The 25,553-nt window shown below is 55.2% G+C and overlaps 3 protein-coding genes across 9 annotated transcripts in view; 2 read left to right on the plus strand and 1 right to left on the minus strand.

Annotated features, from left to right (window-relative positions):
- BMP1 (bone morphogenetic protein 1) overlaps window positions 1-5,205 on the plus strand; it is a 53,352-nt gene extending 48,147 nt beyond the window's left edge. For both annotated transcript variants that reach the window (XM_077152724.1, XM_077152727.1), the window contains 3 exons: window positions 260-473; window positions 2,127-2,377; window positions 4,498-5,205. In XM_077152724.1, coding sequence (XP_077008839.1) covers window positions 260-473; window positions 2,127-2,377; window positions 4,498-4,632 — 600 coding nt within the window. In that variant the 3' untranslated portion in view covers window positions 4,633-5,205. The remainder of the gene's footprint in view (window positions 1-259; window positions 474-2,126; window positions 2,378-4,497) is intronic.
- Window positions 5,206-12,412: 7,207 nt separating this feature from the next.
- Window positions 12,413-23,827, minus strand: PHYHIP (phytanoyl-CoA 2-hydroxylase interacting protein). Of its 2 annotated transcripts, XM_077152729.1 has the most exons (6): window positions 23,759-23,827; window positions 22,099-22,303; window positions 18,356-18,549; window positions 16,913-17,087; window positions 15,318-15,435; window positions 12,413-13,534 (listed from the first exon to the last, which is right to left on the minus strand). In XM_077152729.1, the coding sequence occupies exons 3-6, from the start codon at window positions 18,518-18,520 to the stop codon at window positions 13,000-13,002; spliced, it is 993 nt and encodes a 330-aa protein (XP_077008844.1). In that variant the 5' UTR covers window positions 18,521-18,549; window positions 22,099-22,303; window positions 23,759-23,827; the 3' UTR covers window positions 12,413-12,999. The 2 variants fall into 2 exon arrangements, with proteins under 2 accessions (XP_077008844.1, XP_077008845.1); XM_077152730.1 differs by lacking the exon at window positions 23,759-23,827 and having other exon boundaries at window positions 22,099-22,628.
- On the plus strand, window positions 17,501-24,452 carry LOC143677115 (uncharacterized). Of its 5 annotated transcripts, none has more exons than XR_013172385.1 (7): window positions 17,501-17,623; window positions 18,401-18,473; window positions 19,612-19,646; window positions 20,187-20,249; window positions 22,265-22,455; window positions 22,868-22,956; window positions 24,199-24,452. XR_013172385.1 is itself a non-coding variant. In XM_077152731.1 (7 exons), exons 2-7 carry the CDS (start codon window positions 18,444-18,446, stop codon window positions 24,242-24,244), a joined length of 483 nt encoding a protein of 160 aa, XP_077008846.1. In that variant the 5' UTR covers window positions 17,501-17,623; window positions 18,401-18,443; the 3' UTR covers window positions 24,245-24,452. The 5 variants fall into 5 exon arrangements, 3 of the variants coding, with proteins under 3 accessions (XP_077008846.1, XP_077008848.1, XP_077008847.1); XM_077152731.1 differs by having other exon boundaries at window positions 19,612-19,675; XM_077152732.1 differs by lacking the exon at window positions 17,501-17,623 and adding an exon at window positions 17,658-17,870 and having other exon boundaries at window positions 19,612-19,675.
- Window positions 24,453-25,553: the final 1,101 nt, after the last annotated feature.

Consider the following 25,553-nt stretch of genomic DNA (forward strand, 5'->3'; position numbering starts at 1 on the left):
CTGAGCCGGTGAAGGGGCCATCCCCGTGAGAATTCCCATGGCTGGTCTGGAAAGGGCCCTCATTCCCCAAATACATTGGGCTACGTTTTTTCCATTGCCCCTTTCCTGGGTCCTCTCTCACTGTCATCTACCCACAGTGGCCACTCCCCTGGGGGGGCCAGGAGCTAGGGTCCAGAGCCCCAGATTTGGGGTCACCCCTTCCCTACCTTACCTCTCTCTGAGCCACATTCCCATCTGTATTCCCCTCCCCGCTCTCCAGACCTTCGTGGAGATGGACATAGAGTCCCAGCCCGAGTGTGTCTACGACCACCTGGAGGTGTACGACGGGCGTGACGCCAAGGCCACTGTCCTGGGCCGCTTCTGCGGGAGCAAGAAGCCCGAGCCCGTCCTGGCCACGGGCAGCCGCATGTTCCTGCGCTTCTTCTCTGACAACTCTGTCCAGAGGAAGGGCTTCCAGGCCTCCCACTCCACAGGTGCGGTCTCCCCGGGCCGGGGCTCCGGGCATCTGCACATTCTCATCTGTTCTGAAGACCCTCACCTCAAAGCCAAGCCCTGGGCTGGAGGTGGGAGGTTTGCAAAGAGCTCGCGTGAGGCACAGGCGTTCCATGCCCTGCGTCCTGAGTGCAGAGACGGCCTGGCCTGCAGAATGCAGGATGAGGAAGTGAGACTGGGTGTTCCAGACCAGGCCAGGGGAGCAGAGTTAAGCAGCAAAGGGTGCAGGTGGGGAGGTTGTGACTGGGGACTGCGATGGCCAGAAAACAGAGAGCAGTGAGCACAGCAGGGAAGGCTTCTAGGGAGGTGGAGGGACTCTACTACTTTCTGTCTCTCTCAGGAATGCTCCCAAATCCCCAAAAGGCAGGATTCTTGACAATGCAGCAGCCCACCCACATGCCAGCCCCAAAGATCCAATCATTCATTCATTCGATCAACACGTATTTATCAACATACAGTACATATGAGGCAGGCTTATAAGTGCGGGTTACAGAAATGAACAAAGCAGAGAAAGGTCCCTCCCCTCAAGGAATTCACTCTGCTGTTCACTGTTTGCTCATTTGTTCAGCAGCCATTTATTGAGCTCTCACCCTAATGTGAGAAGCCTCTGAAGGGAACATGGCAGTGAATCAGTCATGAGCCCTTCCGCCCCTCCCACCCCAGGAACTCCCAGTCTCGTAAGATAAGACATGCCCAGATAATTGCAGCATGAGACAAAATACGATAAGGGCCTAACCCTGGGCATGAGTTGGTGGGGTCAGTCTAGGCAGGGGGAGGAGCCCAGGATGGCTCAGGGTGTATACAGGTGGCAACAAGTCATTTTCTTTGGCTGGAGCATTGGGAGTGACGCGGGGGGGTGGAAATGAAGTAGTGGGGCCCGTGTGCTACATGGGAAACCTGGAGCCCAGAACTGGGAGGACTTGATGTCAGGCCCAGGCTGTTAGACTTCAGGCTTTTCAGTCTCTTCGTGGGTGTTCAGCCACTGATGGGTCTACACCCCCACCTCCCTTTACAGATGCAGTCCCAGACCCAGGCCCCACCCTCCCCTCCTCCCCAGGGAGACTTGGAGGCCAGGTGCACAGGAGAGAGGCCAGAGGGCCTCGGGAGGGGGGCGGGGCGGGCCATCCCGGTGCTGCCCGCGTGTGCTCATTTGCCTCTCCCAGCGCAGGGGTCACAAACTGGACACTCAGAATGCGATCTGACTCAGACCTGTTATGCGAGGTCCACACTGTGCTGTTCTTTTTTTTTTTTTTTTTTTTTTAACTGGAGACCAAAAATCAGGAGTTTTCAAATCAGGAGCTTTCATAAGCAGGACTTCTCATGTAGACTCCAGATGTATGGCCTCGCTTAAAGAATGGAAGATCTGGCAAGTCTGGGCCCACATTCTTCCACAGCAGCCATCAGCTGGAGCAGATTAGCAGCTGTCTGCTTTAGAGGGCACGTGCTTTCCCCAGCCTCCAGGTCCCCCCTCCCCCGTACAAGCCCTGGCTCCAGAAGCAGAGCCCCTGAGCCGTTGTCCCAGCCCTGGCATGTGGCCTGCATGCAGACCTCCATCCAGCTTGCCACGCAGCTTGCGTCCCGACACTGGGCGGCTCCCGAGAAAGGGTGGCCAAGTGTGTGGTCTCTCCCTGCAGAGTGTGGGGGCCAGGTGCGGGCAGAGGTGAAGACCAAGGACCTCTACTCTCATGCCCAGTTTGGAGACAACAACTACCCCGGGGGGGTGGACTGCGAGTGGGTCATCGTGGCAGAGGAAGGCTACGGCGTAGAGCTCGTGTTCCAGACCTTCGAGGTGGAGGAGGAGACTGACTGTGGCTACGACTACATGGAGCTCTTTGACGGCTATGACAGCACAGCCCCCCGACTGGGGCGCTACTGTGGCTCTGGGGTGAGCCCCTCCCCCTGCCTCTGCACCCTTCTTGCCCCACACACCTCACTCCCCACCACTTCTGGGGCTGCAGAGGGCCACTCTCACCACCCCCCCACCCCACCCCCCCCGTAAACTACCCCCCCCCACAGCCCTGGGATCAGTGGTAGCACATGTCTGGTCCTGTGCGGCATCCAGGAGACCCAGCCTGGTGGGGGGGCTGCTCAGAGAGACCCACCTTGCCCGGGGTCCTCCCCAACAAGAAAGGGCCAGGAAATCAGGTCCTTTCTGGACAAAACAGAGGTTCCTACAGATTCTGGAACTGGCCCCGCCCTGACCCAGGCCTGCTTCAGAACCAGCTTTCGTGGGGCTACAAGGGTCCTTGCCTCTGGGGAGAGGGGTGGAGTTCTTTCTGTTCCCTTCCTTTTTCTTGCACCCATCCCAAGGCATCTCACCAGGGCCAGGAGTGGGGAACAAAGTTTGGGGCATGAGCCAGGGACACAGAGCTTGAGCTGAGTTGCTCTAACCAATCTTTCTGGCTGATGCGTATAAACACCGTCATCTCTGCCGCTGCCAGTTTCTTATCCTGGTGAGAGGCCAATTTGTCCCAAAGACATAGCTGCTGTCCAAGTAACCCCAAGCCTTGCTGCTTGTTCCCTTGCAAGGCCCCCATGAAATAGAACTTCCAGAGGCAGCAGGCAAATCTTCTTTGATGGGATTTTAACTAAGGCCCTGCGCTAACCCCATGGGTGGACTTTTTTTTCCATCCCAGTAAGAGCTTGTGGCTTCTTTTGTTTTACTTTTGTCATTTTTGGATCTTTTCCTCCTTCGGAGAAAGCTGTCTTCCCCACCCCATTACACACACACACACACGCACACATACTGTACCTCACACATTTACACTCACATGCACAGTCTGACACCCTCTCCCTCTCACCCTCTCCCTGGTCCCTTGCCTTTCTCATGACTGTGCTCTAGGGCTGCCTGGGCACCCAGGAAGGGTTAAACTTTCCAGGAACCGCAGCAGCTGTTGGACCCAGCATTGGCCAGATCTTCCCTTAGGAGCAGAGCTTCAGACCTTTGTGTAAATGGCCTGGGCTGGGCAGGGACCAGGGTGGGAGGGGAAGCCGGCAGGCAGAGCACTCAGCCCCCTCGTCTGCCCAGGTCAGCAGCGCTAGAAACCCTTGGCTACTAAGCTAAATCCCCATCCCTGCTTGGCCCTCTTTCCAGTTCCCTCAATCTGCCACATTTGGGCAACTCACCTGCCAAATTAGGCGTCCCCAGGTGGTTTTTTCCAGAGACCTCCAACATACTGGAGCAAATGGCAGAGGACTTAGAGAAGGAACCCAATCCAGTCAGAGCTTCCTGGCACAGTTACCATTTACGAGAAATGTCCCCAAGGTTCTCAGAAATGATTCTTTGGATTCCTTGCATGCTCAGAGCATTTGCGCGCGGGTGCTCTTTGGGGTGGCTCATGCTTGGCACTTGCCAGAGGTGAGGAGTGGGCTTGCAGAGAGCTTTCCACAAAGGTGGCATCTCCTAGAGCAGACCATGGCCAGAATCTGGGGGAGGGGAATGGGGAAGACCCTGCCTCTCTCTGCCACCTTCCTCCACAGCCCTGCAGAAAGAAGGCTGTCTAGGCTTCTCCATGAGACCACTGGGGCAGTGAGAAGGCAGTCTGCCCACAGAACCCCCCCCCACCTTTGCAAGACCCCTTCCCATTCATCATCTCACCTGTTTTGGCCCTAACAACCCTTCTAGGCTTGGAGAGCAGATAGCACTTGTTCCTTTTTGCATTTGAGGGAATTGAGGCCCAGAGAAGGGGAGTGACTTGTCTAAGACTGCACAGCTAACGTGTTAGTAGCAGCACTGGGTTGAGAATGGAAGTCTCCTCTTCCCCGTGCTTTCTCTCCTCCCCCAGGTACCCTTTTAAACTCCTGCTAGCAGGAGTCTTCCTACTGTTTAAAGGGGTTGGAGGAAGCTGGTAAAAGTTGGGGAGCCTCCTGCCGTCCTTCTAGCAGCTTGGGACTGGGGGAGAAGCTGGATCTCTTCTCTCCAGGTGGGAGGACTGGTCTTCTCCCACCCTCCCAGCAGGATGGGTCCCTCTACCTAGCCTCCCACCCCTCCCGTTTCTCTCGCAGCCCCCTGAGGAGGTGTATTCGGCAGGAGATTCGGTCCTGGTCAAATTCCACTCAGATGACACCATCACCAAAAAAGGCTTCCACCTGCGGTATACCAGCACCAAGTTTCAGGACACACTCCACAGCAGGAAGTGACCACTACCCTGGCACCGGGGAAGGCCACGGCAGGCATGCGGCCCTCGGCACCCCGACCGGACAGTGGGAGCAGGCAGAAGGCGGGCATGCCGTCCCCCTCTCCTGGGCACCAGGACCCGCAGGGCCCATGGCCCCTCGGGAGGCAGGGCAGTCGGACTGCTTCATGAACTTCCCCACCAGAGTGAGGGGCCGGGGTCAGGGAGTCAGAGCTTTCACTGAGACACTTGAAGTGACCATTCCTCTCTGGGGGCCCTGCCCCGGTGGGGAGAGGGACAATCAGCAGGACACCCCCCCACCTTCCCTGCCCGTCTCTACACGCTGTACTGGGTAGAGCCGGCGGCATAATCTTCATTGTAACGTATGTTTCTTACGCCTTCCCCAACCTAGATGTGGTTTTATTTTAAGCCCCCCTTTCCTGGGGCACGAGCCTCCATCGGAACGAATCCCTCAGAAGCCACAGAGAAGAGATGATGGGGAGGGGGTGGGGAGCTGAGACAGGGCTTCTCTGAGGCCCAGTGGCTGGTCAGCCACCCCAGGGCACCCCAGCCAATAAACTGAAAGTGTTACAGCCAATATCCTGTGCCAGATGCTGTCTGGGGCTTGGGGGAGGGCAGCATCTCCTTCCAGATGTGCAGGCTGGCTGCGTGTCAGGGGCTTCTCTGGCAGCTCTTCCTTCCCTCAATTCCAGGACCCCTGAGGCTGTGATTTCACACTCAGGCACAGACACACACAGACACGTCGCACACTTCATCCTGAGCATACTGTACACACACACACACACACACTGCTCACAGCCCTCCCACCCCAAGGGGAAGGATGGAACAGCCTGTAAAAAGGCTGTTTGGTCAAGAGGCAGGAGGTACTGTAAAATAGGGTAGGCCGTTTCTTTCTGAGTCTGTGGAAGGCCAGGGGGGATGGCGTCCAGCTGGGGGACCCCATGAGGAGTCAGAAGACCAGGCTTACTTGAAACGGGTCCTCCAGCTATCCAGGTCTCTCCTTGGCCTCACTCCCCAGCGCCTGCCTCCCAGAAGGTCAGACAGTGAGAGCTGGCCCCAGCTGGTCTTCCTCTCCTTGTGGGAGACAAGAGCCAGACACTGGGCAGCCACTGAGCAGACATTCCAGCTCTGGCCCCCTCTCCTAGGCGACCCGAGACTGAGTCCTGTTGGCTTCCTCTTTCCTGCCATGGCCGCCTCCCTCCCCAACCAGCTGTCGCAGTGCCTCCCTCCTGGCACAGGCAGCGAGAGCAAGCCTAGGTCCCTAGAGGCCAGGAGGAGAGAACCACCTCCCTGTACCTTCCCCTTCAAAGGAGGTTCTGCCTGCACTGTGTTCACATGCGTCCCTCGGGGAAAGCAAGCAAGCTGGGGGAGGACCCCTTGGCTGGCTGCTCACAGATTCAGGGGAGAGCCAGGCCTCCCGCTCTAAGCTCTAAGCCCTGCTGCTCCCGACAGCCCCCAGTGGGACTGAAGCCCCTCCCTCCTGCGGAGGCAGACACTGCGCCAGATGCTGTCTGGAACATGGCAGGGGGCGCCCCTAGGGAGCAGCAAGGCATGGTGGACACAGCATCAGCTTTCTACGCAAAAAGCAGTATTGCAAACCAGACACATCACCTAGCTTCCTGTTTGTGTCATCTGGGTCCACAGGACCCTTTTCTTCCAGAAAGCTGGTCTGATTTCACAGCTAGGCTGCAGCCCTCTCTTCAGTCTTGACCACAGGTATGGCTCTAAAACCTTGCAAGGGAGAGGGCAGTGCCCCCGGGCTGCTGTTTGTTGCTTCAGTCGAGTCATGAGACTGTGATGTACAGCAACCCCTCCCTGCTTCCTTCCCTCTTGACTGGGTGCTTGACTTGCATAGTCATGAGCCAGCCTTTGAAAGCCACAAGCAGAAAGGAAAAGTCCCCAGATGGTTGGAGCTGTCTGGGCATCTCACCCACAGTTTGCCAACCGAGGTGGCATTAGATTCTCCAGGGTAGAATTTGTTGTCAGTGGCCACCACTCTCCTCCCAGCCCCCTGCGTTCTCCGAAGCTCAAAGATCACAGTCCCAGCTTGTAAGCCACATGCCTGCAAGAAACCAGGGATCATAACAGTCCAGACTGAGGGGCTCCAGCCCACGGAGCTGTACCTTGTCCTCTACCCCAAACAGGATGCTTACAAACACCACACCCCAGGAGAGAGGGGCCTCGGGTTCCATCCGGGCGTGTGCCCCAAGACTCCATCATAACACAAACTCAGCCTCCTTGAATGGCTCAGGGACTGATGCTGACAAGACCTCCAGTCTTCGACCCAGGCCCATTTTAAGAGGCAAGCCCTAACCAGGTCAAGTGTAGGCACAGCGGGGGAAGTTTGGTGCCACGAGTAAAAGGCACAGAGCATCTTGGAGATCCACGCCCAGACCAGAATAGTACAGAAGGGTTTTGTGCCAGGGCCAAAGCGACAGTGCAGTTCCCAAACCACCCAGTGAAGCGGACACAAGTTTTGGAAACCACCAAGCAGGTCCGCAGGGTACCGCAGGGGTCCTCTGTAGTGGCCAGTTGGGAAGTGGAGGTACAGGCCTGTCTGGTTGCCTAGACATCCACCTCCGCCCCCCCACGCTGCACCCCCCGCCCCCCCAGGCTGGCAATCAATCAGCAGGCAACCCAAAGGCAGGCTGGCTCTGATGGCTCAGGAGGAGGGCGACACTGTGGACAGGGGGTAGAGAATGCCAGAGGTCGGTGAGATGGGGTGGAGGAGGAGGAGGAGGGGAAGAGGAGAAGGTAGAGTACAGCCAGGACCTGCCTCCTCTGGGTGGTGGAAGCTGCTCAAGAACTGGCTGCAGGCCACTAATACATATTTCAGAATTTAATAAATTGAAAGGTTCTCTGGGCCCAACCCACCCTCACCATCTGGCTGCTTCAGGATTCCAGCTAGATCAACTTCAGGGCAGCTCCCCATCAATCAGCTCGGGTGACACCGTTTTAGAGGAAGGAAAACTCACTTCTCCAGTTTTCTCTCGTGTAGTCCCCCTGGGTCCTTAGCACCTGGCTAGCAGAGGTAGAGCTAGGAGGGAAGGGCCCCGGTCTCTCTGCACCTAACCCCCATCAGCAGGTCAAGAGAACCACGCTGGAGCACCAAACTTATTTTCTTTGGAAGCACCTCTCTAGCCTTGACAGGGAAGCAGCGCTAGTCACGCTTTAGCCCTTTGACCTTGACAAGCTGCTCCCTCCCTGGGCTTCTGCTGCTTCATCTGTAGGAGGGTTGGCCATCCTGTCCCGGCCTGTCCCTGGAAACCCGCCTCATACAGCAGACCAGACGATCCAAGGGCAGATAAAGTAAAAGGTGAAGGAGCTTCCTCTGCTCTCCCTCCCGTCACCCCATCCTTCCCCTCGCCCCGCATCGCCTCACACTGTCCTTCACTCCAAACCAGCCTTCTCCTCACACACAAATAAAAAATAAGTAAAAGGGGAAGGTTGGGGCAATTGGGAGGGGAGTTGGAAGTACAGGGAGCCCTTGGAAAGGTGGGAGTGGGGACTGGCTGAGGGGAGCAGGAGTGCCAAGGCGGGAGCAGGAGGCCTGGGGACAGTTGTGTTTGTCTTTCTGAGGCGGATTTTGCCCTCCCCTGCCCTGGGCGGGCTACCAGGGTGGGCCTGCCTGTGTCCCAGAAATCAGAGCCATCTCTGCACTCCCCACCACGTCTCACTTCACCTGGGACTCGGGATTGGCCAGGGGTTCGGAAGACTGCTTCAGTGAGAGCACCAAAGGCTGGTGGCCATGGGGGAGGGGGAACGGGGACAGACGTCCGCCCGCAGACTACTGTGAGGTGCAAGGACTCTTGGCCATACAGAGTTCTTGACGTAACTGGGACCCTCAGCAGACGCTTGGGGCTCCCAGGGCCAACTCTTGGCTTGATTGTATAATGAGTTTGAGTTGGGTGCCCTGCCCTGGTCCCTCAGTCTGGTTTTTCTCCTCTTCCCTTCCCCTCTCCCTAACCCCACATACTTCTCAGGAGGAAATAGGACACAAGCTTGAAAAGTAAACACAGTCAGTTTGGGATGCTAGCTCAGCCATTCGGTGGCTGCGCAACCCTTGGTGAGTCATCTGACCCCTCTGAGCCTCAGTTTCTCCATCTAGAAAAATGGAGCCATAGAAGCTCCTTCCTGACATGTTGTGAGATATTTGAGGAGAGCCTGTCACCGTGCCTGGAAAACCAGAGGTTCTCAATAAATGTGGCTTCTTGTCCTTTGCTGGACAGTTTACTAGTTTCTGGACTACTCTACTCCTATCCTAAAAGGAAACTTCTGGGTACACGAGTTTCCAATCAGGTGCTAGGAGTTTAGTACAGAACTGCTCCTGCCAGAAGAGGGCAATGCTTAACCTCCCTCAGGGGTGGACTTGCAGGGTAACAGGGGACATTTTTTTCCTGGCTAGCTGGTAACCTCTTTTGGGGCACTTCCCAAGTCACACCCTGTACTTGACTGCCCCTCTACACGGATTGATTCTAGAATCTGTGAAAAGACTTGCTGCTCCAGTTTGGAGAAAAAAAAAAAATAGTAGTGCCTGACCTGGGGAGTTGGGAAGAGGGCAGCCAGATGTTTTCTCCAGAGACCCGTGAGGCCCGCCCCCAACCCAGCCTCCTGCCAGCCAGAGCTGCTGCCGCTCCTGCTCCAGCCCTCTCTCACCCTGGCCTCCTCCCCTCCCCCGCTCTGGGCACATCTGGTTTCAATCTTCTCCAGATGCTGTGGCCAAGCCGTTTTATGGCAAATCACCTCAGCTCAGCTTCCTGAGCTCCCTTCTCATCCCTCTCCTTGGGTCCCCAACCACCTCTCTCCTAACGTAAAGAACAGACATACTCAAAGCCAGAAAACTGTGAGGTCCTCGGACCTGGCACCTCCCCTCTCTGCCAGCTTGGGGACCCCTCTCATCCACCAAGGATTGAAGGGAAGGATGCTGGTCCAGGAGGAAAGGAATGGGCAGGAATGTACATCCGAGCAAAGGAGGATGTGTGAGTCGCGTGTGTGAGGGGTGAGTGTGTACGGGCTGGGTGTGTCTGTACGTTTGTGCCTGCATGGCAGCACACCCCAGCTGTGCCACAGAGCCGCCCCTTCGTGGCCACCACCTCATTTTCCATCCCTGACTGCACCTCGGAGGTGACTGAGAAGACAGAGCCAGTCCTGGGGCCCTGTGGCAGCTGCCGTCCAGGGCTCTCCCTCACCTTGTCACTCTCTCTGGCCTCTGAGCTGTCTTCTAAATCCAGCCCAGAGAGAGTGCATGTGGGTGTGAGTGGGTATGAGTGTGTGTGTGTGTGTGCACATGCACACAGACCCCTCTCCTCCCACCGGGTCCTATTAAAGGGATGCAGGTCAAAAGGGACCCCAGGGCAGCCTCTGGTGGATGCCATCCCCCAGCCGCATCTGACAGGTGCCTCCAGTGGCCCAGGGCTGGCTGGGTGCCCAAGACTGGCCATCAGGAGAGAAAGGAGAAGTGGGCTCCCTGGAGGAGCCCTGGCCTGGAGTCCCACATCTCCATCAGCTGCCTTCATCCCCACTAAGAGGACCCTGGGAGTCAATCTGTCCTCCTAAGAAACCCAAAAGAAGGGTTTACAAAAGGAAGACTGAAACCTCTCCCCTGGGACCCAGTGCAGGCCCGTAGTTCACTCCCCACCATTGACATTCTGAGCTTCACGTGCACAGCCCTAAAATAAACCTCCTTGGCATCTGTGACTCCACAGCCCCCCCTGGTGATATTCTGGAACTAGGCATGGGCTCAGGCCCCTGGAAGAGGTGCGGAGATGGGGGTGGGATGGGGGATGGGGGCACCAAGTCACTGAATCTGAGCTGGGCCCTGCCCGTGTCTCACTGCCACAGGTGGCCCCAAGCTTTCACTGGGGAAGACAGGGCCACGACTGGGAAAGAGTCCTGGTATGATAATCTTGGGCTCTGTCGTCTACTGCCCGTGAAACAAGGGCAAGTCATTTAAACCTCCTTGTGCCTCAGTTTGTTCATGTCAAATAGTAATGATGCTGCTCCAGGACTCCATGGAGATTACGTGAGATAATGGGTGAGAAAGCACCTGGCATGATGCCAGGCACCCAGTAGGCCTGCAGGAAATGGTAGTTTGCCCTTCTGAGAGCACCCAGAGAGGGTGGGCCCCAAGTTCTGGATGACGTATGTTAATGTGCCCCTGAGTCAGGCACTCGTTGTCAATGACGTGCCTCTGTTTTTCTGGAGCTTCTCCACTCAGGCAGAGGATCATTTTAATAAGTCCATAATAATAGGCGCAGAGGTGACTCAGATCTACAGATGAGGCACCATCCTGGGGGAGGGGAATTCAGTGGCATCTGGGTCTAATATAGCAGCTGGAAAGGGCTCCAAATAGGGGTTCTGGGGACCTTGGTGGGGCCTCCAGATTGCTTTGTTTTCTCTCCCATGGTGTCCCCCCTCAGAGGACTCAGTTTTCCCTAGTGAAAGGTAGAAACAAATGGCCTTCAAAGTCCTTTCCAAGTTGGAGACACTGTATCTGCCTTCTGAGCCCTGCCTCCCATGGCAGGATTAGTGCACCCTTGGAAAAGATTCCAGCTGGCCTGTGTCGGGGGACCATCCCCATAAGAGCATCTCTGTAGATTGCACAACTCACCCAACTCCCACCCCATGGGGTCCAAAGACAGGCAGGGCTCTCAGGCCGTGACGGTTTATTGTTGCACATTGCAAGCACAGCACAGGCGGGTGTGTCCCCAGTACAGGACGGACATGGGGGCCAAGGGAGGGCAGCGGGCCACCCCCACAGCAATGCTGTAAGCAGAGGGGGAAAAGGCCTGGGGCCCATGTCCTCTCCTTCTCCATGCATCTCCCATAACCCACCCCGAGGAGACAGTTGGCCATGCCACAGCTCCTGGCTGTAGAAGACGCTACTGCCTGTCCCCTCACTGAGTAGACCCTTGTTGGCCTGCCAACCCCTTCTGTCTTTGAACTCAGAACTATCCAGCCGCTAGTTCATTGTCTGTCACTTTCAAGTGAGTCATTTTTGAGTGAGTCCCTGTGGGAACTGCTGTCTCCTCTGCATGCATACACACACACACACACACACACACACACACACACACACACACACACACACTGTATCCTCCAGACAGCTAGCTATTTCGGTCAGCACCTCTCCTGATCACTCCACCTGGTTGGCCTGTCTCAGGGAGTCCACCTCACCACCCTCCTGATGAGTACAAAAGTAAGAAACAGGTGAGAACTCCGGAGGCCAAGGAGAGAGCTGGGGCGGGGGGCAGGGTGTCTCTCAGCTGATAGGCTCGCCAGGGAGGCAAAAGTGCCAGTGGGTAGGGCAAAAGGTGGAGTGGCAAAGAATCCACAGTCCAGTTCACACACGGGCACGACACAGTCACGGCACCGCGGCACAGAGCAGGCAAAGCGACACAGCCAGGTGGGGTGCCAGGGCTCTGAGGGCGAGCCCTTGGCTCTCTCATTCCATGCCAGCCCCATCAGGGCGGGAGGCAGTCCGCTCCAGCTGAGGAAGGGTCACCTTTGGGTCTCGGGGGTCTCCCCCTTCTCGCCCTCAGTGGCTGCCTTTCACACTCTAGTGCTCTGAGCGAGGGTGAAGAAATGCTGGGGTACATTGTTTCCAAGAAGAGGAAAGGAAAAACCCCAACAGTCCCGAGTCCCCAAATCTAAGAGAGAAAAAAAAGGGGGCCCCTTTTCTAGAAAGCAGGAGGAGTGTCCCAAGTGGGCAAGTGGGGAAGGGGAGGGACAGCTCTCCCCATGCAGGAAGAGGGTTCTTTGGGGCAAGGAGTAGCGGGGGGGGGGGGGGGGGTTTCAAAGCAGGGCACAGAGACTATTTATAGAGGGAAAGGGCCCAGGTCAGGTGTGGGAGGCACCCGAGGCCCCAGCTCGGCATAGGGATGGGGAGCATTCTGTGGTTGGCCCTGAGTGAGATGCATGGGGCAAAGGAAGATTGTGCTCCACATCTCTCTGCTTCTCCTTTGGAGGCAGGCAAGCTACACATGGGCTCCAGCCCAGAGGGGCTTCCCTGGGAAAGCCCTGGAGGTGGGCAGGTCTCTGCGAGATGGGGAGCTGGGAGGAGACAAGAAACATCAGACCAGGGAAACTAGAAGGAAGGAAGAGTGTCCAGCCATCCAAGTCACCCACCCAACTCCAGAGGCTAAGAAGCCTCTCCAAGTCCATCAGGCCTGGGGTGGGCCATGCTCCCCAAGAGGGCCGCCCTCAATCGCCTGCCATGCCAAGGGGTGGAGGGAAGGGGGTAGACCGGTGGAGTGGAGGGAGCAGGGGGGCAGGGGGGCAGGGGCGAGAGAGGCCAACTTCCTGAACCAACGCCAGCCCATGTCCATGCTTCCCCTCACCCCTGCCCAGCCCCCCGGCTCCCTAGGAGTCTCTAGCGGCCCACGCTGATGTTGCAGGTCTTGCAGCTGGGGTCTTTCTTGGCGTCAGCCGTGGACAGGCTCATGAGCTGGTGCCCGCTGATCTCACCCAGGGAGCCCAGGGACAGGTCGACAGGCTCGGTGTAAATGATCTCCAGGATGAGGTCCTGGGCGTGGCGGAAGACCAGCTCCCCGTCCTCCACGCTGCAGGTCAGGAACTTGTTGCAGGCAATGTCCAGGAGGGGCAGGCGGTCACGGCAGAAGCGGTCCCCTAGGGAGCCCTTGGGCGCCAGCACCAGGATGGCGTAGTGGTAGGCCGTGTACATGCAGTAGAAGTCCGCAAAGTAGAGGTTGGTGCTGGGGTTGAAAAGGCGCTGGGCGGGGATCTGGAAGCGCCAGCGGCCATAGGGGGAGTCCTGCGGGGGCTGGCCGGTGTTGAACTCCGTGTTGCAGCTGAAGAAGACTCCGTGGAGCATCCCGCTGGTGGGCGAGCCGTGGCTGCCGCTGTTGTCCTTCAGGTAGGGCTGCAGCATATTCCCACAGTGGGTCCTGCCGACCCAGGAGAGAAACACCTCCTGTTAGCCCGGCCAAGGCTGGGGCTGCCGGGGGTGGTGGAGAAGGCAGCGGGCCCAGCTCCCAGCTCCCCCCGCAGCTCCCCAGCCCCTCCGCCCCCAACAGTCACAAATATAGCACTCCAGAATGCCAGAGCGGGGTGGGGGGGGGGGCCCTGAGAGATCAGCTCATCCTGCCCACTCGTTCACCGAGGAAAGATGTGAACCTGTCATTCCCCAGCCTAAAACGATGGGATGGAGCACCACTGCCTACCTCCACTGCAAGGCCCCTGACATCTGGTATTTCTGGCCTCTTTTGCCACTTCCTACTTCCCCACTACCCTCCACACCCAGGGGTAACATCTTCCAGCCATGCTGGAACTCCACACTGAGCCCTTTCCTGCCTCTACGCCTTTGCAATGCTCTTCTTTCTGTCTGGCCTGCTCTTCTACCTTTCTCCAATGGTCTGTCAAACTCCTAGTCATCCTTCAAAGTCCATCACAGGAGACCCCTCCTCTCTAGAACTTTCCTGGGACATGAGGTGCTTGCATTCAACAAATAGTTGGCTGCCTATTAATATGTGCTAGACCCTGGGAATATCAGTCAACTATTACACATACTTATTAGATTAGACCGTTCTGCACTCTCTCCCAGACTAGACTCTTCAGGTTCTCAAAGGTGTGGACCCTGCCTTTATTTATATTTATATCCTGGCACCCAGTAAGGTGCCTGGTTCACGCTGATATTCTCTGTCTCTCTCTCTCACAAAGGGCCTCTACCCTGTCACTCACCTGCTGGCCTCTCTTCTCTGATACAAACGCCAGCCCCAGTCCTGCCCGGGTCCTCACTGCATGAGGGAAAGTCAGTTTGCTCTGCTCTGTTGGACGGGTATGGATGGGAACGGCAGAGACACTAACAGAGGCCGTGCGCCTGGCCAAAGAAGGGCACGGATTGCAAGTGGGTCAAGCGGCCAAGGGGGGTGGTGGGCAGTCCCCCATCCAGCCTGTCTTTGCCCGGTCCTGGCTGTCCTAGTGACCTGCTGGCTGGACTGGCCAACCCACTTCCCTTGTGAGTTTCGCTCTCCTCATCTGTATGCAGAGGGGGTGGGGTGAGATCTTCAATTTTCAAACGTTTTTGGACTGTGGAACTACTTCTCTGCTCCCCCCCCGCCCCAAGGAAATTATATATAGGAGGGCAATAGGCAAGCATATTTGAAGTTTCTCTTGGTTTTTGGATTATAGGTGTGAGACCCACAAATCCCATCTTCTGATTTCCTCTCCCATCATAACCCCACCCTCACCCTAAGGTGTTCCTGGAGATACCTCCCCGGGGCCACCAGGCCTTTCAGCACATAGTTTGCAAATGTCTAAGCTAGGTGTCTCCTAGGACCCTTCCTACTCAGAATCCTCTCCTTTGGTGCTCCTTTCATTCACCTCCCATTTGGATCGAGGGCCTGAATCTGAGAGACAGCTGACCTGACCAAGGTTTGTGGTAATAGAACCCGGAGAAAGAAATGGCCCCAAGGAGATTCAAACCCTGGACCTAGTTCCCCCAGATTTTTTAGCACAGTGCTCAGGCAGGCTGCCTTCCTTGGGGGCCACCCCAAATAGCCATCTCTGCAGAATTAGTCTGGAGATATGAGCACAGGGGTGCTCCAAAGAATAGTCTAGCCACCAGTAGGGTAGGGGTGGCCTCCGTCTGAGCCACGGCAGGAGCAGGAAGGCCTGGGGGAGGCATAAGGGACCTAGCGGGCCCTGCAGGGTGGCCTGCTGTACCCCTACCTGGCATGCTGGAAGTACTCCTTGTGATGGTTGCGGTAAAAGACTGAGAAGCGGAGCATGCGGCCTGCGATCTGCTCAGCCTTCTCCTGCAGCTGGGCCAGGTGCTCCTTGGCATAATCTGCAAGAATCCAGGCAGGGTGATCTGAGGCCCAGCCAGGGGGTCACGACTGCCTCCCCTATGACTCACTCAACCACCCCACCCGGGGAATGTTGGCCAATCCCTGGGCTCCAGGGCACTAGGTGAGACCAAAAGGCAGAGCACCTTGGACTCAAAATCAAACAGGCCCGCTGGCCTTGGCTGGGGACATGGAGAGCTGGTGCTGACGGTCCTTGTCACCCTTGTGCCTTCATTGCCAGGGGTCAGGACTCTCTAGGTCAGAAAAGGGCAGGGGGCTTCCCAGTTACACAGTCATGCCAGGGGCCTCGAGGGCTCTAATCCCAGGCCATCCTCATGTGCAAAGAGGACCACGAGGCAAAAGAGGGACTTAAGAGGGTAGAATATGAGGTCCCTTGAGGGGATCCCCTTAAATCCAGCAGGAGGAAAGCTGCCCTTACCACCTACATGAAAGTCAGCTCTGATTGCAAGTAGGGGCCTGTGAGGAGCTTGGGGAGAACCAAGCTTGGGACTCACAGGGGTGAATGTTAAGGCAGAGCAGGGTCTGGGGAAGTAACTTCCTGCCAAAGCATCCCAGGAGAAACAGGGAAGGCTGGAAACAGGATAATAAGATCGAACCCCCTGAGTCAGCTTGGGCCCTGGAGCCCAGGTAGGGCTCTGCTAGCCTCTTCAGCACCTCTGTACACATTTTGTAAAGGTGCCTTTTCTTCCTCGCTGATGCAGCCCTGAGCAGGGTACTTGGTTTGGCAAAAGGAGTGTGGACTCACCCAATTTGAATTAGACTCCAATTACCTGCAGTTTCTAGGGGTAAACCAGGAGGCTTTCCCTGCAAGGACTGGAAGTGCCTCCCGAGAAAAGGGTTTTGCAGCAGAGCTAAGGAAAAGCACCACTCAAAAGAGGATGACAGCTTAAGGAGGCTTGGGGGCATGGACCTTGGCAGAGGATGGAACCAGCAGCCTCAGAGGCCTGGGGCCAAGAACATTTCCTGCCCCTTCCTGGTGACAGGGAGAGATCTGGAGCAGTTCTCACCATGGACACCAAAAGAAAAGGAATATTGTGAGACTGATCCTAGGTCATCGGTGACCAAGCACTCATAAGCCTGGTGTTTGTTCATGCTGGAATTTGCAAGTTAAGTTCTGCTAAGAGAGCTTGGTGGGGGAGCATTGAATAGGAGCCACTTTCCCAGATGAAGTGGTGTCTCAAGATAAGCAAAATAGGATTGCCCCAAGCCAGAACTGTAACTCCATCCCTTTATGAAAGCAGAATTGCCAACTCAATTAGTTGTGTTCCTGTCCATCGGCTGCCTGCTCTAAACTGCTCTAAGGGTGGGGAAGGTCTGTTTCTCCTACAGCCCAAGCATAGAGCCTGGTAGACAGGAGAAGTTCATGAAGGCTTGTTGGAGGAAGATGAAGGTCCTCTCGGCCACCAGTAAACTTGGCGTGCAAAGAGGTAGGCTAGTGATGTGACAGCAGGGCCTCACCCCCAGTGCAGAACTCGACAGTCTCACTCCAGCCCGACACCAGGTACTCGCCATCGCTCTGCTTCACAGCCGTCTGCACGGCCACGCTGTACTCCGTGCGGGGGCTCAGGAACCAGTGGCCTCGCACTGTCATGGGCAGTGGCACCGCCTTGGCCACGAGCTTGGTGGGGACATCCTGAGAAATGGGATGCAGACAAATAGCCAAGAGTCAAACTGGGGGTCACACTCAATCCTGGCGATTTCCCAGACTTTCCACACCCCCCAGATGACCCCTCTCCCCCATTCTCCTGAGGAGGGTCAGAGTCCAGAGATTCAATGGCTCCGTGCCCCCAGCCACCTGTACCTGCAGAAGCAAGCAGCGGCTATTAGGAAGGAAGTGCAGATACGGCCCCTGCCTCTCCCCACTCCTTGAGCCCCCCTGGAGCCCCGTTCTCCTGGAAACTGAAGAGAAGGGCTATTGGAGGAGAGGCCCCCCAAAGTTGAGGGCTGCACCACTGCCGTTCTTGAGGGAGTCTTCGAGAGCTCAGCACACTGCAGTGCCGTCTCCATGGCAACGGCAAATGCTGAGAAGCCAGGGAGGAAGGGAAAAATATGCCTGGTTCTTTGGGGTGGGGGGAGAGTTAAGGGGGTGGTGTTGAACATTCACGTCACCGTGGCAACTGGCCTGACAAAAGACAACCAGATCAGGAGAACCAGTTCCAGAGAGAGAGGGTGAGTAACCCACACTGATGCTGTCGTCGTGGGAACCAGGCTTTTTCCCACCTCACTCTTCCCCCTTCCTTTCTCCCAGCTGGAGAAGATGGGAAGCTTCCTCCCGCCCGCCCCCACACAGGCTTTTTAACCCAGGGAGAGGGCACAACCAACAAGTTCAACTCCAGTGAAGGACTCTCTAACATTCCCTCTCTAAGCGAAGGATGAACATAACAGGCCAGAGGGCGAGGGACAAAGAGAATCACAGGTGCCTGAGTGGGGACCACTCAGGACCAAGCAAAAAGGGCACTGTCCCCTCCCTGCTGTCATGTTACCCCCCGCCCCCCAACCAACAACCCAGCTGCTTCCTGAGCCTGAGGCTTTGTCAAAACTTGAGATGTCATCCCCATGTGTGTGGAGTCCTTGGCTCCACCCGGGCCCTGGTTCTCCACATTTGTCTAAAATTCTTAAATCACACAGATAATAGTACCCATCCTGTGCTAGGAACTGTGCCAAGCCCCGCATGTACGCATATCATCTCACTGAATCCTAGCAATCTATGAGGATTGGCATTTAAGGATCCCTTGTTACAAGTGAGGAAGCTCCGGCTCAGAGAGGTTAAGCAACTTTCTCAGGTTGCACAGCAAGAAAAGTCTGGATTTTAACCAAGCCTATCTGACTCAAAAGTATTATCCTGCCTCCTTCAAGAATAAATGTTGGGAGGAGGTGCCTCTGGGGACCCTCGCGACTCACCCGGTGCTTGAACTTGTTGGAGTTCTTATTCTCTTTCTTGTTAAGGTCAATGAAGTAATGGGTGACCCTCTCCAGGTCACTGTTCTCCATGGTCCAAGAGATGCGGAAGGAGTCACAGGTGATGTTGTTGATCTCGATGCTGTGGGGGGTGGACAGAAGCTCCATGCTCCCCTCGGGTTTGGCTCCTGTGGGGACTGAAGGGGAGGGGAAGGATGGGCATCTCCCTCCCACCGTGGTGTTTTCTGGCATGTCCTGCTCCCCATATCCCTCGTGTGGCAGGACCCTGAGGACCCCTGGGCTGCACTTTCCCCATCAAACCCGATGGAAAAGATGGTCTGGGGAATATCAGAGGGGAGGGACTAAAGGTGAGATGGGGTCCTCCCCAGGGGCTCTCAGCTTCATCATTGGGGTCTGCAGAGCAGACGGCACCTGACAGGTGGCCCAGGCAGTGGGAATGCTGCAAACGCAGGGAGGGACAGATTTGCAGCAGATGGAGCTGAGGAGGGAGGGGGCCAGCAGCCAGCAGGCGAGAAAAGAGAAAGGGATGGAATGGAAAAGGGGTGGGGGCGGGGGTGGAGAGAGTGGGTGGGCAAGGCATGTAGGAGAGACAGGAAACACCTGCTGAGGAGCTGAGGCGAGGCACAAGGAGCAGGGCAGGCACAGGGTCGGGGCAGCCAGAGTCCGAGGGCTCTTGGGCACAGACCTCTCTCCTCTCTGGGGGTTCAAACCCAGTGAGGGTCATACGGCACAAGGCTAGGAGTCCAGTGCCAGGTGGGTACATATGACATGTTTGCTCATGGTAAGAGCAGGGCAGCATGCGTCATGGCCCACTTTAGGCTCTTTTCCACTCAAAACTTTTTTGACTATCACTCTTTCTCTTTCAGCGGTTCCATTCTTGCTTTAGGTGATTAGTTTTCAGTTAGGGACCTACTATGTGCCAATCATTTCACAAGCATTATCTCATGCAAGCCTCACAATAGATGGATACGATTAGTATCCCCATTTTATGGAGAAGGTAACTGAGTTTGGGGGAAACAAATATGCCCAAGCCCAGGGGGACAGAAGATGATTTGAACTCAGATCTGTCAGTCTCCGGAGCCTGAGCATCTTTGTCGTCAAACCACAGCGGTGTCCCCTTCTGGGCGGGTGCAGCACGCGTGCGCACATAGGCTCACAGGGTGTTGCTTCTATTTTCCTCCTTCTATTCCCTTTCAAGGAACTGCATTTTCTCTCACCTCCCTCTTTCACTCCTTCAGTTCTACTCCTGCGTGTCTCCTAGATGTCCTTCCAGGTGTGAAAGGACCACAGCACCCTCCTCACGTGAGCTTTAGTTGGGACGAGCTGAACCTGGCCTCGACTTAGGCCTGGCTCACCTGCGCTCCGGGGCCTGGGGGGCGGAGGTGGGCGGGATGACACAAGAACATGAATGTGGGCTGGACTTCATTCCAGGGCATCTGCTTAACGCCCAGTCGGTCTCATGGTTTTCCTGGTTCCTCCCTCGGGCCCAGAACCCCCCAGCCCGCCCCCGCCCCTCTGCCACCACACCTTGGTTTTCCGGGGCATCATCTCCTTTCCTTCTCCCATCCCTCTCCTCTGCTTCCCCAGGAGCTGGGCTAAGGGTACCTCGTGCCTGCAGATGCAGGTACTTTTATTTATAGCTTCCCAAAGTTCCAGCCCACTCTTTTCCCATCAAGTGAGCCTGCTCCAAAGCCTGAAGGATCCTGTGGGCTGCCGGGGTGGCCAGTACAGGAGGAGGGATTTGGGTGATGACCCTCACTTCCCCGTGGGGCTCACCCAAGTGCTTGTTTCACTTTATCTTTCCACCCTAAAGCTTGCATCTGCTTTTATGAAGTTCAGCCAAATATCAGTGGCTTTGTGTACAGGGAATCCTATGGTAAATATGCATGGGGATGCTACTCGCGTCCTACCCAGAATAAAACAGAATTGGATTGGGTGTCTGGAAACAGCCCTATAATAATCATCCAGTTTGTAATTCATGGGGACAGGTGTGGCACAGTGGGGAGTTACCACCTCCCCGGGATCCCAGTGGGAAGCTCCCAGGAAGATGCTTGTGTGCCTCCCTTACCTGTACACTCACACATGCACACCCAGAAGAACACAGGCACGCTGCTGCCCCGGAGAGTGCTCCACGGGTGGCTCCCTGCCCACCCACACGGGCTGCAGCCCATTCCTGCCCCATGGGTGGGCACCTGCTCCTGCCTCAGTGCCTACTCTCCTTGCTCCTGCCAGAGGCCGGGCAGCTGTGTTTGGTGGTTGAGGTGTCTGGGACCTGGGAGCTGCACTCCCCTTTCTCCCTCCAGGTCCACAAGGACTGGCATTGCTTCCGCACCCCATCTTGGGAGAGTGGAGAACAGTAAAGCCAGGGTTTCGGTGGACTGTGGGTAGGCGTGAACCCCAGGTTCTCTACACCCAGGTGACTGAGAAAGGGCAGGGTGTGGACAGGTTGAGACAACACCCGAGAAACACCCACAGTCCCATGTGCATCCACCCAGAGACAAGCATTTACACACCCACACACAGGCAGACACACACAGCTCGCCCTCCACCCATCCACACATGCACACACATGTGCCCCCTCACATGTGCCACACATGGGTTTCCACACGTCCTCAGACATCTTCACTCCCCCACGCTCACCTGCCCATGCAGGTATCTCCTGTCACTTTCCGCATCCCAGCAGGGCCCCACGATCTTTCCTCCCACCAGCTGTCACAGCTCTGTCGACCCGCAAGTGATCACGTCCACAGGCTCACGCGCACACACAGGCATGTACACTTTCTCACAAGCCATATTTGGGTAAAAGAGGAAGCAGCAGGCGCCGACATGCATGCGTGCCACCTCCACAAGAAGGCACCCAACTGGTACACCTGTCTGCACACACAAGCCTCTGGACACCCCAACCCCCTGCCTGGAGTCTCGTATCCTCGCTCAAGTCTGCTCCAGGCTCCAAGACGGACTTTGAGAATGCGTGTGCCTCTGCTCGCCCTCTGCAGCCCCGACCCCATCGCATGCCAACAGGTTTGCACACCCCCCGCGGCTGCCCACAGCCAACGGCTGCTGCCCGCACTTCCCACCTGCTGGCCCCCTTCTGCTCCAGAGCCGCCCTCCCCCCACCTAGAAGCCCTCTGGCTTCCTCCACTCCCTCAGCATGTGCCCCCCCACATGACAAGGGATACCTCCACCCCGTAAATAGGCGGCCTCACAGGCCCCCCCCTCGTGTATGCCCACGGGCTACTGAGATAACTACTCCCACACACACATACCTCACGTGTACAAGAAACGTATGTTCACAGACATGCCACACACAGGCCAAAGCACAGACATGAGCATAACTGCACACAGACAGACCTAGCTACGCACGCAAACCTTCCGTCTCCTCGCAAACATGCCTACACACTGGATGTGCTGATCCCCTTTACTTATGCTCATTCAGAAAAGCCACCCTGATGCCAGAGGGAAAGCTTTCCCCTGAACCTGCTGTCCCCGTTGGCATCTCTGACTGCAGCAGAATGGTCACGGGGTGACTAACTGTGTGCCCCAGAGAACAGATCCAGCGATTAAGCCCTTTGCCAAGGGCCGAGGGGGAAGGGGACAAGGTCACGGGCCTGGCAGTTCGTGGGGGGAGTAGCCCAGGACCCTAGAGCCCCCAGCTCCTAGCCCTTGGCCCCTTGAGCCTCTCTCCGGATAGACAGAAGGACGCTCTGGGGAGGAAGGGCACTCACCTGGCCGCAGAGGAAGCTCTGGAAGGGGAGGGAAGGGGAGGCAGAGACTTCTGTGTGGATGAGCTCCCCAGGGCAGGGCAGCTGCGGCCGGACGCCTGGGTCACAGGCAGCAGCACTTGCTGGCTCCTCTCCCGGCTGCCAGGGAGGCTTCTTCCATGCCCCGCAGGCAGCTCCCGTCTGGCTCAGCAGCCCGCTGCCGCTGCCCCTACGAGACAGTGTTTCCCAGCCAAGCGCCAGGAGAGAGGCAAGAGAAATCAAAGCAGCGTGGAGGAGAGAGAGGCAGAGAAGGCGAGAAAGAACGAGAGAGACAGACCGAATCTGGCTCCACCAATGGGATCGGTGGCTGCTCAGCGTCAGGTGATAACAAGCCAGCTTGGTCCCTGCTTGGCTGGGCTGATGGGAGGGGGGGAACGGCCACAGGGTCTCCCGGAGAGCCACCCAGATGTCCTTAGGGACAGCGGTGGCGGCTGCCACCTTTCCCCTGTTCTTCCATGGCAAGTTGCCCTCAGAAGATGTCCCTCTAACACACCCCCTCCTTAGAAATCTCCAACTTGAATGCAGCCCCCAAACTTTAGGATGCTGGGAGAGGGGCGGGGCTTAGCTTGAGGGCTTGGGAGCCCCAAAACAAGGATTCTGCTTGGGGGGCAGGGGAGGGAGGCTGTGGAGGGCTAGGGTCCAGACGGGGTACGCAAGCCACAGGGGTTCTGTCTTCATTCTAGATTCTCTTTTTGGGGTCTTTTGCTGATCTATGGCTTCATTTTCCTACCAGTTCTATCAAGAGATACAGCCCTGCAGCACCAGCGATCCCCGATTCCCTAAGAGAATCCTCTGGCTGCTTAGGTGTCCCCAGGGTAAGAGGTAGGTGAGAAAAGCTGTGGGCCGTGAAGGGGGTGTAGATGCAGGAAAGTAGGGGTGGGGAGGACCACACAGAGCTTTGAGTGCTCTCATCCCAAACAACTATCGAGGGTCAGAAGAATCCAAGCCCCAAATACCAGAGGCAGAAATCTGTTTCCTCACAGACAGGAGGCAGTTCTGTGAGGAGCCCGTGGATTCCACCTTGAATAGCACACAAAGCAATCTGAATGAAGCAACAAATAGTGACCAAAGGTCCTCTGCTCGGGGTGTGTAGTGTTGAAAAGCACTTTGCAATCAGACAGAAATGGTTAGCATTCTTACTTTCTCACTTTCTAGCTGAGTGACCTTGGAAAGTGACTCAGCCTCTCTCAGCTTCAGTGTCTTCTTCATCTGTCCCATGGGATAATAACACGGGGTTATTGTGATCATTAAATGAAATAATTATGTAAACCACTTAACTCTGGGCCTGGCACATAATACCTGAACCAGTCAACTATCAGAGCTGTATTATTATCCATTATTAACAATCTCTGACTACAAGGAATACGGAGTCTTTCAGGGGAGAAAAGATGGACATTTAGCTGATACAAAGTAGAGATCAAGGAGTATACAACTTAATAACAGGGTTCAGATAAGAATTCAGAAAAGGAAGCATCAGGACCAGCTCCAGAATGCAGATGGAGCATGGCTAAGAGGAGACCATGAAAGCAAAAATGCAGTGGGGAGTGGAGAGGGTTTGGTGCTGGGGTAGCAGGCAGGCCACTCAGGCTGTTCAAGGAATGAGCTGAGAGTAAGGGACACTCACCAAGAGGGACCCAGGGGGCACAGACTGGCAGCAAAGGTTAGACGAGGTAACAGCGGACTGCAAGCAAATAGTTCATAGAACGCAAAGATGAGTAGAAGCTAATCTTACCTTAAATGGGTGTGGAGAACCTGGGCAAGTTTGGTCAGATCCTGAACCGCAGAATGTGGCGTGGTGTGTTGCTCAGAGGTAGCATTAAGCATTCTCTTTTGGCCAAACAAAACCAGTTCCCTCCCCTCACATACCTACAATGAGATTTGGAAACTCAGAAGAGAAGCCAAATGCAATCTCATGGTCACGGCACATGACCATGGACTAAAACCCTGCCCCTACAACCAACCTGGGGGTATCATGAGGAAAAACCCAGGCTCTTTGTGACTTGGTTTCCCCTTCTGTCAAAGGAAGTATAGTCCCAGTCTCATCTCTGCCTCCTCCTTTCTCAGGATGACTTTGTGGATACTGCATGAGATCACGCGTCCTAAGCAATGAACACCACCTAGATGAATGCCTTTTTGTGGAGCCTTTTTGTGCTAGCATCTGATGAAGACACAAACCCTCTCAGAGTTTCTGCTTCCTCTTGTCTTCTGGGACTCTTAAGTAGAGCGCATGAGAAAGCACATGCTATGAGCAAAGCTGAACCTGCAAAGCCCACCATGCAAAGTATAACTAGCTCCGTCTGAAACCAAATAAACCATCACCAAGGTGTGCTTCTTTTTTCCTTTTTTTTTTAACATGGGCAGGCACCAGGAAACAAACCCGGGTCCTCTGGCATGGCAGGCGAGCATTTTTACCTGCTGAGCCACTGTGGCCCACCCACCAAGGTGTACTTCTGAGGCATTTTTATTTTTACTTATATTTTATCACACAAGTAACATGTGATCATTGTAGAGAAATGAAAAATTTTAATTTTTTTCAGAGCTTTTTTTTTTTCTTTTTTTGCATGCTGTATGGTGAGGCTCATACTTCATTCTTCTTCCATGTGGCTGTTCCATCATTGCAGCACCATTTGTTGATTTTTTGCGAGAGGGAGGGTGTTGTACGGGTGAAGAATCAAACCCAGGTCTCCCTCATGCAGGTGAGAATTCTATCCCTGAACTACCTTTGCATCCCATGAGAAATTTAAATTTAAAAATTTAAGGGAGGAGTACAGTTACTCGATATCCCCTACCATTCAGAAATATGCATATGATATATAAAATGTATTAACAAAAATGGAATGAAAGTATACATATTGTTTTATATTTCACTTTTCTGTTCATTATATAGTCTTCCTACAGTATCAGTTTAAATTGCTATACAGTGTTCTCTTATCAGGCCATAGGCCCTTTTCTTGAAGATAATCCCTTACTCCTCTATGATTTTTGTTATTTTTTCTTTTTTCACTATTCTGAACGTTTGCAATGAACATCCTTACAGCAAAATCTGTTCCCACACCTTAATTATCATTCCAATAAAATATTAAGGGTTATGGACCTTATTTGGATACTGATTTAAGCAAATTGGAAAAAGAAAACTGTGACTATTGGAGAAATTTGAACTCTAATTGGATATTAGATAATATTTACCAGTTATGAGCTGTGATAATGAGATTATGGTTATGTTTTTAAAAGTGTCCTTAACCTTTAGAGATACCTATAATAATATTTATGGGTGAATGACATTATAGCTGTGACTTGCTTCAAAATAACCTGGGAAAGGGGGTGCAAGGGTAGCTCAGCAGTAGAATTCTCGCCTGCCATGCAGGAGACCTGGGTTCGATTCCCATCCCTTGCACTCCCCACCCCAAAAAAATTCAACA

The sequence above is a fragment of the Tamandua tetradactyla genome, chromosome 3, assembly GCF_023851605.1.
Source record: "Tamandua tetradactyla isolate mTamTet1 chromosome 3, mTamTet1.pri, whole genome shotgun sequence".
Taxonomy (NCBI): Eukaryota; Metazoa; Chordata; class Mammalia; order Pilosa; family Myrmecophagidae; genus Tamandua; species Tamandua tetradactyla.

Excerpts from the sequence above, each read along its gene's own strand:
- LOC143677115 (XM_077152731.1), top strand. The coding sequence starts at position 18,444 with ATGGTCCAAGAGATGCGGAAGGAGTCACAG. Across the intron at positions 18,474-19,611 it reads AGATGCGGAAGGAGTCACAG|TTCTACTCCTGCGTGTCTCC; the intron begins GTGATGTTGTTG and ends TCACTCCTTCAG. Across the intron at positions 19,676-20,186 it reads GACCACAGCACCCTCCTCAC|CTTGCATCTGCTTTTATGAA; the intron begins GTGAGCTTTAGT and ends TCCACCCTAAAG.
- PHYHIP (XM_077152729.1), bottom strand. The coding sequence starts at position 18,520 with ATGGAGCTTCTGTCCACCCCCCACAGCATCGAGATCAACAACATCACC. Across the intron at positions 15,436-16,912 it reads TGTCGAGTTCTGCACTGGGG|ATTATGCCAAGGAGCACCTG; the intron begins GTGAGGCCCTGC and ends GGATTCTTGCAG. Across the intron at positions 13,535-15,317 it reads GAGTACTTCCAGCATGCCAG|GACCCACTGTGGGAATATGC; the intron begins GTAGGGGTACAG and ends CTGGGTCGGCAG.